General features: G+C 39.2%; 1 protein-coding gene across 1 annotated transcript in view; it reads right to left on the bottom strand.

Moving 5' to 3' along the window:
- Positions 1 to 396: 396 nt before the first annotated feature.
- MEOX2 (mesenchyme homeobox 2) overlaps positions 397 to 11,854 on the bottom strand; it is a 72,240-nt gene continuing 60,782 nt past the window's right edge. Inside the window, exon 4 of the mRNA XM_073329551.1 lies at positions 397 to 1,714. Within this exon, the coding sequence (XP_073185652.1) occupies positions 1,490 to 1,714 (225 nt within the window). The 3' untranslated portion in view covers positions 397 to 1,489. The remainder of the gene's footprint in view (positions 1,715 to 11,854) is intronic.

Below are 11,854 nucleotides of genomic sequence, written 5' to 3'. Positions count from 1 at the left end.
CAAAGCCTTGGCTGGGATGATTTAGTTGGTGTTGGTCCTGCTTTGAGCAGGGGATTGGACTAGATGACCTCTTGAGGTCTCTTCCAACCCTAATATTCTATGACAAAATATCCCTTTAATGTTTGCCTCAGATCTTGGAAAATGGTTTAATGTGTCCTTGTTGTTCTTGGCTGAAACCATCATTAGCTGAGGGTTGCTTTTTCCTGCTAAAGGAAGGAGTTTCCCAAATGGATCAAGATAGAAGGTTTATCCAAGATCAAGTTTAAGTTTGAAAACATAGATTTATGTTGCCCAAAGCAAAACACAGTTTAGAAGGAATCGTGAAGCTAGAGCTGCTTAGCACTTTTAAAGGAACACTTTCAAGTTTCCCATTAAATCACTATAGGCAGACCAGAATTATTTAAAAAGGATCATTTATTAAACATTTTTTCTTTACAAAGTACAATCAATGTTTTGTTAGATTTGATTTTTGGTGTTCGCCTGTATGTACACACAAGTCTGTAACGTGTCTTGAATTTACACTTGGGACATAGTATCAGAGTTATCATCATAATTTTGATTTCTACCAACATAAGCAGCCAACTCAACTTATCAGCTGGTTTTAAAATCAGAAGATGAAGAAACAATACTTCCGCTGAATGCTTCCCAATATACTCAACAAGGATGTAGAAGTAACGTATACATTTTTAGGGGTGGGGTGGTGGAAATAAATTCTTAACACGAGTGGAACATGATGTTATTTCTGGCAGGTCACTGGACTATCCTTATGATCCTAAAAATCATTCTGGCAGTTATAAGATAAGAAGAATTGAGGAGCAAGGTAAGTTTAATAATACCCTATTAGCAGCAGTTGAGAGTAAATGCAACATAAGGTTTGTTTTGTCTGTGGTACAAGGACGTGCCCTATCAGACACTACAGTATTGTTCTTTACTTGAACACAAGTGTCTACATGTATTGTCTGTTTTTGGGACAACAAAACAAAAATAAAGAGACAAGAAGCCGTTTATCATCATGAGTGATTATTGCCATCAGCTAATATTAATGCATTACTAAAATTAGTGAAGACAGGAAAATGCTGTAAGATAAATATTTACAGAGTTAAAATAAGTTTCTTATCCACTAGACAGTGATTTTGTGGCACTGTGGTTTTTCTGAATATAACCTCTGTTGAAAGCAATGTAATTTTCAGTGCAAGCTAAAGCAAAAATACCTGCCCGCTGTCCATAAACATGACAAACAAATCTGGAATGTTCAAAGCAAGTTCATCTTCTGCTTCCCACTCTTGAGGCACCTCTAAGACATGGCACTTACTGTAAACCATCTAAAAAAATCAAGAAAAGCAGACACAATAAGCTTGAATTTTTAATAACCATTTTTTTTTAAAAAATCACTGCCAGAGTCACTTGCATAAGTAAACGATGCCCGGGGAAGGCGTGCCATCATAGCATTTCTTTCCTGAGAACGGAGCTGGGATCCTCTCTTTGTGTATCATAAGTGTGCGTGCTCAGAGCTGTGATCACTATCATGGCTGTCATCGTTCGCTAGTGAGTCCCCCGTGTGCTGGAGGCCGGCTGCACCAATTCCAGAAAGCTCTGAGGGAAGCAGTGTGCCCTTTTTCACATTCACTAGTTCCTTTTCCCGGGCTGCTGCCCCTTGCTGGCCCCCTTTTACCCGCTTCCATTTCATTCGTCTGTTCTGGAACCAAACTTTTACCTTAAAAATAAGAACAAAGACATGGTCACTGAGAGCTAATGATGTTATCTGTAACACTAAAATAATAGCATCATGTGTTATTTGTGTAGCACCCGACAGGATGCTAGTTTCTTTACAGAACAAATACAAAAGCAACTTGCCTTCTCCAATGAGCTGAGAGACTAATTTTAGACATGAAGTAAAACGTGAGGGTAAGGAACAATAGGGGAAGGAATTGGACAGTGAATTCTCAAACTGTGGGTTGTGACCCCATTTTAATTGGGTCGCTAGGGCTGGTTTAGACTTGCTGTGGCTCGGATTGAAGCCCGAGCCCCGCCGCTGGGAGCCGAAGCCGAAGCCTGAGGGATTCAGCCCTCGGTTGCAGGGTTCAGGTTACAGGCCCCCTGGCTGGGGCTGAAGCCCTTGGGTTTCAGCTTTGACCCCTTCCCCACTCAGGGCAGTGGGGCTCAGGCTTTGGCTCTGGCTCCGCCACCCCAGGCGGTGAGAATCAGGCAGACTCACGCTTTGGACCCCCCTCTGGGGTCGTGTAGTAATTTTTGTTGTCAGAAGGGGGTTGCGGTGCAATGAAGTTTGAGAACCCCTGGAACAGTCATAAGTTAATATGGTTACATGAAATACTTAGCACTACTACAGTGCCTTCCAGTGGAGGATCTCAAAGCTCCCTAGAGACATGTATACATTAACACTCTTGTGAGATAAATATCATCCCCATTTTACACATGAGGAAACTGAGGCCAGGGAAACGACATACACAAATTAATAGAGAGCTCAGAAAATAACCTCTCTCTTCTATGTTATTTACAGTTTTGTGCCTTAACACGGAACCACGCTTTTCCTTCCTATTTTTTTTACATCTTTTTCTAAGTATTTTTTCAGAATCTGCCAAGTACTTGGGAAAACGGACAATGAAACAAGAAATTTTCATTCAAAAACAAGAATATGGAAGAAGAAGAAACAACTGTACATTTTTTTTTTTTTACCGGTCACTTCCAATTTCAATGCCCCCTCTCAAGCCTTTCCCCGATGTATGCAAGGCCATGTTAGAAATTTTTTAATAGTAAATATTGATAATGACTTCCCTTTTTGGCTCACATACGTATTACTATAATCCCTGCTGTTAGCTTCCTTTTTGGTACAAGAGGATACTTGTCTCCTGCAAATCTGGTGTGCTACTAAGCACTGCAAACTGCAGGCAATCTACTTTTAAAATTGCCCACAGACTGAGAGAGACATGAGAACTCTTATCCATATATCAGATCAGATCCTCCGTTGATTCTAAATCAGCATATGCCATTGACATTGAAAGTAAATTTATTTTATGAAAATGGAAGAAGAGGGAAAAAATAGTTATTTTAAAACCCTTAGAGTTACTGCTGTAATGGAGTGTCCCAAACGTATCTTTGGGTCTCTTTTAACATGAAAGTTCTACAGAAAATTCTACAACATGAGGTAACTTCTCACTTGGAAAGGAAGTGAGAGCTTGGAATGCTGATGTCTCCTCTGCAGTGATAAGTGGAATATATTTTAGAGCTTTGAAAGTAATGCCAAGGAGTTGTCACAGCAGGACACATTGTACAACATCAGTAATAGAGCCACAAATGGATGTTTTGAGGAATTTATGTTGTATGTCCAGGAAATCTTACAGGCTTTAGCCTTTAACATTATTTTGAATGAGACATTAGAATTGTACAGCAACAGAATTGATGTTTAAAGTCACATTTTTTTCTATTTATTTACTGTACTCACGGTGTTGTGTTAAAACTAATCTGAGCTCTTAAAGCCAATCAGTTGGGAATACAGCAAAATTATTCTAGGTTGGTTAACAGCTCCAAATCCATGCACATCCTTTTCTTTAGGCTACTCATCAAAGGCAAAAGAATCTGGCTAGTAAAGTCAAATGAGTGTAAAGGGAAGGTATTTATGACTGGCTGCTATGATGTTGGGAATTATCATGGAAGTCTCTGATATATGGCCTGAGTATGAAAGCAGTGTCTTCATAAAAACACAATATTTGTACTGTACTTACAGCTCTTTATGGGAAGTTACAGATGTCATTTTTTTACAGTGAAGTTCCCCTTGTGAAAGACACTACAGCACTGGTGCCAAACACTGTAATAAACCTGTAGCATTTGGAGCTATGGAGCTGATCCAAAGCTCACTTAAGTCAATGGGAATCTTCCCACTGAGATATAAAAAAGATGCTCTCAGGATATTTTTGCAGCTCTAAGAGATCAATAAATATGCTATAGTGTCAAAAGTGTATCACAGTATTCAACTTGTTTTGCAGAAACCACTCTTTGCATAATGTCTTATCTATCTGCTTTGGGCAAAATCATTTACTATCCTGCACAGTTCAGGCTGTATGTGTGTAAAAAATTGTTGCAAGTAGACCATTGCATTGCCCTTTTCAAAATCCTAGTACTATTTGGGAGGCCCAAAGCTCTAGGGGCAAAATAATCAGTGAAGCTGATGGTTCGACTAGACCCCCCCCCCCAGCTACTCTTGCAAGCATGCGGAGATCAGGAGCAGTCATTAAGTGAGTGGAGGGGGAAAATGTGTGTGAGCAGATTGTTCCTTTTCAATCGTCAGGAGTGTGGGGAGCATATTGCCACTAACTTTCCACCACCCATGATGTTCCTCTGCCTGAAGTAGTTTTAGTAGTATGCATGGAACCAGGATTTGGCCCTTAGCACCAATGAAGATATTGTAAACATAGCTAGTGATAAAGAGCAGGTAAAGGAATACTTAGAATGACTTGATCCATACCAGATCATAAGCACTCACAAAATTAAACTTCTGGAGCCACCGACAATTCTTTTTAAATGAAGAGTGATTGAAAACTTGGAAAGAATCAGAAGACTGAAGAAAAGCAAGTGAAGAACTAAACCTATCTTCAGAAAATAAATGAGAGTGATCCTGGCAATTGTGACTCCACAAGTTTAACTTCCATTGCTAACATCCCAGGACATATATTAAGAGGAAAGAACACTTAGGATTGTCAATTTAGAAGAAAACATACAAGAGAGATTTTGTATAATAAAATCAGTCTGTGAAAATTAATTCAAATAGATTTGGATATTAATACAGTCATATAAACTTAAAATGGGCAGAAGCAGTATAAAATAAACTAAGGTACTAATAAACAGCCATATATCAAGCTGGGAGCAGGTGTCTAATAGGGTAGCACAAAGTGTTAGCTCTTGTCTTCTTTAATATCCCCAATAATGTTTTGGCAGAGCAAGAAACCGCCACATTAACAAGAATCAAAGATGAGTGGGAGGTGTTGGGAAAACCACTAACAACAGAAAAATGCAAACAGATTTAGAGGTTGGAGATACGTGCAGGCTATAAATAAATGAAACTGAACTTGGAAATACTCCAGCTAATACATCTGGGGAAAAACACTTCACAACATAGAAACATGGGAAGAAGTAATGCTGAAAGAGACCTAGGAGTGATAGTAGACAGCAAATTAGAGATGAGGTTGTCATAGGATGTAGCAGTTAAGAAAAAAAAAAGCATAGATAGTGACATGGTTGCCTACGTAGAGAAATTATAGCCCTGTTCTGTCAGGCTTTGGTGTTCCTGCACTTGGGATAATGCATTCATATTGGGGCACTTTGTTTTCAGAAGAACATAGAAATTTGAAGCTGTTTACAGACATTCACCAATCAGTGATAAGGAGCGTGGAGAGACTGATTTATGAAAATAGATTAAAAAGAGCCAGATAGATACTGCTTGGCTAAACAATGACTTGGAGTAGGCCGAGAGGGGAGCACACACATATAACATTCTACAAACATTTGAAGCCTATTCACACCAAGATATGAGATAAATTATTTAGGACAGTATGAGAAAGTATAACTAGGAATAAGATGATGAAATTAAGAAAGGTTGAATAGCTGTGACATCTAAGCTAAGTGGTGGAGAGCCCTGTCTCGTGGGGAACGAAAACTTGACTGGACAAACCTTTTGTAAATGTACTATAGGGAGCTATCCTGCATTGTCAGGAAACAGACTGGGTAACCCTAATGGTTCTTTATTTTCTCTAATTTCTATGACTGTGTTAGAATTTTATTATGAAAGTGAAGGGGAAAACAATGGAAAGACAAATACCTTCAAACATAATAGGACCTAATTCGGAGGTTGTGTTTAAGTTGAGGTGTAAATTGGTAAGTGGCTGTAAGACTAAGGAAATAAATATGCCTGAGGGAGTCTTCATTGGTGTAACATACACATACACAGGACTGGAAAAGTGCAAATTAAACCAATTGAGACTTCCCTCTTCATCTGCCTTAGGGCAAAATTCAGAGTTGATGTATAAAGTCGTGTAAATTGCCCCTACTCCTTACATTCAGTAATTTTCCCTTAGACCTACTTTATATCTGTTCCAGCAGTGTGTAAAAAGAGGCTAAGAAGCTGCAATTTAACACCAAGCAGCTGGAAGAAAGTGGAAGTTGAAGTACAATTGAGGCAATGTAATTACACCTCTTCTTCAAGCTTCTCAACTGCATGAGATCAGGCCCAATTCTGATCTGAACTGTTGACTTCCATGGGAGAGCGCTAGGCCCAATAACTAGTGAACACTAGCAAGTGGGACAGCAAAAAGTCTATTCACCATTTATATCCGATGTAATCCCTCAAAATGCAGTTTAAGTAGTGCTGGCCCTCTTTACAGGGGTGAATTTAATCCCCAGTGCTCCTGTGAGGTGAGTATGTATTACTTGCTCCATTTTACAGGCCGAGTTTAACATCTGGTGCCAAATCTCTACTATTTAAGGCAGTCAGCTTAAAAAAAAGACAGATTTGTAACTATTTAGAACTGCAATAACTGTGTTAATGGTTCATTAATGATGATAATAAATAATCTGCGTCTCTGAGGCAAAGTTACCTTGTTAAATGATTAACCCAGATAACTTCAAATGTAGAAATATTTTTCTTGTTTGGTAAAAACTAGTAAAATATATATGCTAAAAACGAAGTGTAATGAGATACAGAACTAAAAATAATTGCAATTCATTTTGATTTTAATTTTCTCAATCTACTTACTACACGAAGTGCCATTAATCTTACTTGCTCTGCTAAATGAGAGAACACTTTATAACTGAAGACATTCAGACACAGAAAATACGTATAGTATTGAAAGGCCTTTAGGACCTGATCCAAAGCTCAGTGATGGCGATGAAAGTCTTTCCATTGACTTCAACAGGTTATAGCTCAGGCCTTTAATGCTCATGTGCTAATAATAATATGAGAAGGGCTTTTCACACGCTATTTCCTCTAGAGATCAGATTCAGATATCTGAAATCTGAACTTCCTTTGGATTTTGTGAACAGTAAATAATGGGAGGGAAATAGGTACTGATACATGATCCAGCTACATTTTAGTACTAGGCAGGAAGTGTGAAGAATTTTGAGTGTCAATTCATTGTAATTCACGGAAGCCAACGCTTTTCAAACATACAGCACCTTTGAAAGTGTTAAGTGTCTTGCTTGAAATGTCATACTGGGTATACTGAAAAGGAAGGGGGATGCAGGCAGCCAGAGCAAGTTGAAGTAAACCTTGTGGGGGGGGGGGGGGGAAGGGATGAGGGAACTGGATAGAACTACAGCAATTTAAAGCTACAGCATTCAGTCTGTATGTTTGAAATAGCCTATTAAGTGCAGTGTGTCCAAATATAATTATTAATACCTACTATTGTGAAGCTTGATCCTATAGGTTGCTGAGTATTCCTGTGAGGTGCACTCAACTCCCAGTGACTTTAGAGGGAGTTGAGGATAATTAGTACCACCCAGGAATATGTGCTTAAAAATATAAGACAAGATATTTTATGTGTACTTTTCCCCCTCTCTATCTTTCTCTATATATAATATAACTGCAAACAACACACACACTGTATATAGCTCAATTTAATGTGTAGAGTATATATATAGGGAATGAAGGGAAGGGAAATGAAGGGCTATGTTATAGCAGCCATTACAGCATTAGCAACTATTTCTAAATCAGCAATTATGGGGTGGTCTATTAGGCACATCTGCTCATTGGCATGAAAGTCTTTCCATTAGTCGACAAGTTGTTTAGCATTTACGTCTCCCAGACTGATGATTAAGCTGTTGCTTAAATAGGTTGAGGACCATATGACCGTGTGTTGAGCATCTCCTTGGGAGCAGACACCAAAAAGAAATGTTTTGCTATGGCTGATTTATTTTAAGGAATACTCCACAGTAATCAGGGGGCAGGATGCAATATGAAGGGCTGGAAATTGATTTATTGTTTCAGTGGTGTAGCACTATTGTTAATAGCAAATACTTGTGAAAGGCCAGAGTTTTACCTACTACCAAAGGGCCAAATTCTCTGCTGTCTTCCACCCATTCAACCTCAATAGGATCATGTGATGTGAAACCGGTATGGCTTTTAGGCCCCAGTTCAGCAAAGCATTTGAACATATGCTTAAGACCACCCCTATTCAGCAAAGCATTTCAGTGTATGCTTAACTTTAAGCAAGGGCCTAAATTCTATTGACATCAATAGGTCTTAAGCACATCCTTAAATGCTTTGCTCAATCAGGATGGATGGCTAAACTGGGACTTAAGCCTTCTGTGTTGACACAGAAAAGTCTAACTGATGGCCGTTTCCTTCAAAAATGAACTTTGCAGAAAAATAATATTTTATCTTAGTTTCTGAAAAATAGTATGTGACTCTGCCTGTGATTAAACTGTATGACTTTCTTACCTGCACTCAACCCATTCATAGGTCTCCAGCAAATAGCCACTTTTTCTTTTAAAACAAACAAACAAAAAAACTAGCTTCTCACTGGGATGCCCAACCCTGCTAGGTGCCAAAATAGTGGATTTTAAAGTTGTGACATTTTTATTTATAGAAAAGCTATTCTGAATCTGTCTAAAATATGTTAGTTAGGATTTTTCCTTTCCATCAAAGTCTTGCACAGTTAGACTCATGGTAGCTAAGGCTTTACTGGTGCAGGGACATGGAAAGTAGTCACACTATAAAAAAGTTAAACATTTTAAACACAGGTTTCTGCAAAATATGTGACGTATACAAACTACATGATAAGTGAGCTAAAGGTTTTACTGGCATTGGTTTGAGATGACCTGCGTAACTTGTGAATGACTTTAAGACTCATGAGTAATGCACCCATCCCAAACTCATACCAATAAAACCATTATGCCACACTGCCCCATCATTTCTTGTACACATGCAATACAAATGCACATCTCTCAGAGCCCCAAATTCTGTGTGAAGCATTATACCTAACTTATGTAGCAAGAACTCCAGACTTAGATAGTATAGTCCTTTCTCCTGTCATTAGCCCTCTCTGTATCCCTTCTATTTATTTATTTTGATGGTAAATTCAGTTTATTTTACACTTTAGATTTTTGTACTGAATATTCATAAGTGCATAGCAGCAACTGTTGAGAAAAAGCTGGAGGTTTTGGCAGATGGATAATGGACAGGTGGGACTTTTGGCACCCAGGAAAGCGTGGGAGATGGCTTTGGTTTTTGTTACTCAAAGGCAGCTTTGGGTACCGGAAAGCTGATGCATTCTGCTCCTTCTCTCCTACATTTGGGCAGGGGTGGAGGGGACTTAACATTTCAGAGGACGGCAGTGATTTAACTACTTCATTACCAATGCCAGAAATCCTTGACAGCAACCATCAACCCCGCTACGCTCCACCCTGATAAATGCCACTTCATCCAACTATGATCTTCAACATTTAATTTCATAGCTTTTCATAGCTAAAATGATCATCAGTGAAATAGTTAATCTTGACTTTTTAAAATGTCCTAGTTCGACTTTAGCGTTACCCCACACTGAACAGAATGGGGTCGTTCATGCGCTATTGTTTGCATTCACAGGCAGACGTTGCGGTGTGGGTTTTACATTGAGTTCCTTTTTTGTTGTTTGTAATCTTGGGGGTGTTCGCTGCGGGTGTTGCCACAAGGCAGCTTTGTGCTCTCCCTGCCACCATGCATTTTCACAAGGGCCTGTCACAATCTAGTTCGTATAGTGTACTTCTGTATGTACAGTACAGTCACTGCACTATATCAGGATTTGCTACATTAGTTGAAGTTGCGAGTTTGGTTTTCTGAAGTTACTGCTGTTCAGACTAAGTAAAAATTGCTTACGCATAATCTGAAAAATCTGTTGGTGGGACAGAGTCATTTTAGACAATACGGCACTGATTCATCTTGCGCAGACATTTACACCTGTGTGGAGAAAGTGTACAATAAAGTGCTTCTACGGGTGTAAGTGGAGAATTCCAGTTTGCTAGCATTTCACAGCCAGTTAGCACAGATGAAAATGACTCATAAATGCAAGGCAATGGGGAATCAGGACTCAGGATTCTTGGAGGAATATGCTCACTTTGCTCTATGATGACAGTTTAGTACTAAAGGAGGGAAGTGCCAAGGAACCTGACAACTCTGCAGACCTCTTAGGCTCCACAGCTTGGGAAGCCTTCGCATAGGCCACGAAGGAAAAACCCTAATTTCCGTTCAGTTTAACCGTCTCCACAGCTCATTCCTTCAAAACTGGAGGAATTTTCTTGACTTTCAAAGCAGGCCAATCTTGTATCTTTGATAGTAAATTGGCTGCAGAGTCAACATCCAGTCTTTTACAGCTGGCGTGGCTCAGAAAGCTGCAGCTATTTTCAGCTGGACCAGGCCCAAAGAATACAAATGACCATCTAAATGGATGCTACATTTTATAAGTACCTAGCATAACAAATAGCTCTTTTCCTCCATATATAGCCACTAGGATCCATAAGTGAATCTCCAAAGATACTTAAAACAAAAAGTTTCAGAAATGTGTTGTTTCAGTTTTTGTTCTGTTTGATTTTTAGACTGACAAAACGTGTCACTTTTCTTAGAACTCAACTGTGATGTTAAGTCATCACTTTCCAAAGGTGCAGTACAGAGCAATCACCTCTCCAGCTGGAACTTCTAGGGAAAGTAGCTTCTATGCCAACCTCAAAAAAAAAAAAGGACAGTTTGTGCTTCCTTTTGGTCCTGGCCAAGTCTACTGAGAGACGCGGGATTATGTGGGAGGACACCCACGGGCCTACCTCTTCCCCAACACCTTTGCACAAAGCTAGCTTTAACAGAAGCATTGGCTGAACAATCCTTGAATTTTGGGCCAAATCGCATCATAAGCTGACTGGCACAGGCAGACCACTCTGCTTGCCCAGAACCCCACTGAAGGTAATTGGTCTCCGCGCAGATGTAAGGGTCTGTCCATGGCTAGCAGTTGGAACCTTGAGCTCCACTGAAGCACTGGAATTTTTGAAAATAAGGTCTCCCATTGTGAATGAATTATAACCAGTAACTCCACTCCCAATTTATATAGCAAAAGTAAATTCATCATTTGAAGTTTCACCATAAACTTTTGTTTAAAAAGTAAATAATTACTCGAGTCAAAATTATGTATTAAATTACCCATTAGATATATTTTAGGTTTCCAGGAGCATTTCTTTCTACAGAAGAAAGAAATTATGGAATTACTGTAGCAATGCTCTTCTGTAATTATTTTACAGACAAACATAAAAGTATCACTAGATTTTATTTTATTTTAAGGGTATTATTTTAAATAAAACAAACAATCCAGAGGAATGCAGGCCAACCCCATCCCTAGGCTTCAGAGCCCAGGCTCCAGCCCAAGTCGTAATGTCTATGCAGCTATCCATAGTGCCATAGCACAAGCCCCGCAAGCCCAAGTCTGCTGACCTGGGCACGGAGACTCGCTGCCGTGGGCTGCTGCTCACCACACAGACTCAAATTTTATAGCATATGTGGACATTGCTGAATAAGTGGAAGTATGGAATGAGCATTTGACTTTCAGACAAGATTCGACAATACGGTATATGAGACTGATATTGATGAACTATGTTAAGGTGGTCCTTACTCCAGAAAATCAACACTGACTTTGTTTAGAAAGGTTGTTTGGTTTGAGTAAGGATTGCAGGATCCCACACTCAGTCTTGAGATGCTGAAAAGGATTTTAACCAAGTATAAATAGCCATTTGTTACTACGAAGTGAGGTGACCTTTGTTTGGAGGACACCACTGTAATGGGGATTTTCTATTATTGTTTATTATTTGTATTGCAGAAGCACACAATAAA

Source organism: Lepidochelys kempii, chromosome 2 (assembly GCF_965140265.1).
Source record: "Lepidochelys kempii isolate rLepKem1 chromosome 2, rLepKem1.hap2, whole genome shotgun sequence".
Taxonomy (NCBI): domain Eukaryota; kingdom Metazoa; phylum Chordata; order Testudines; family Cheloniidae; genus Lepidochelys; species Lepidochelys kempii.
The sequence above is the reverse complement of the archived record's forward strand: the minus strand, read 5'-3'. Positions and strand labels throughout refer to the sequence as shown.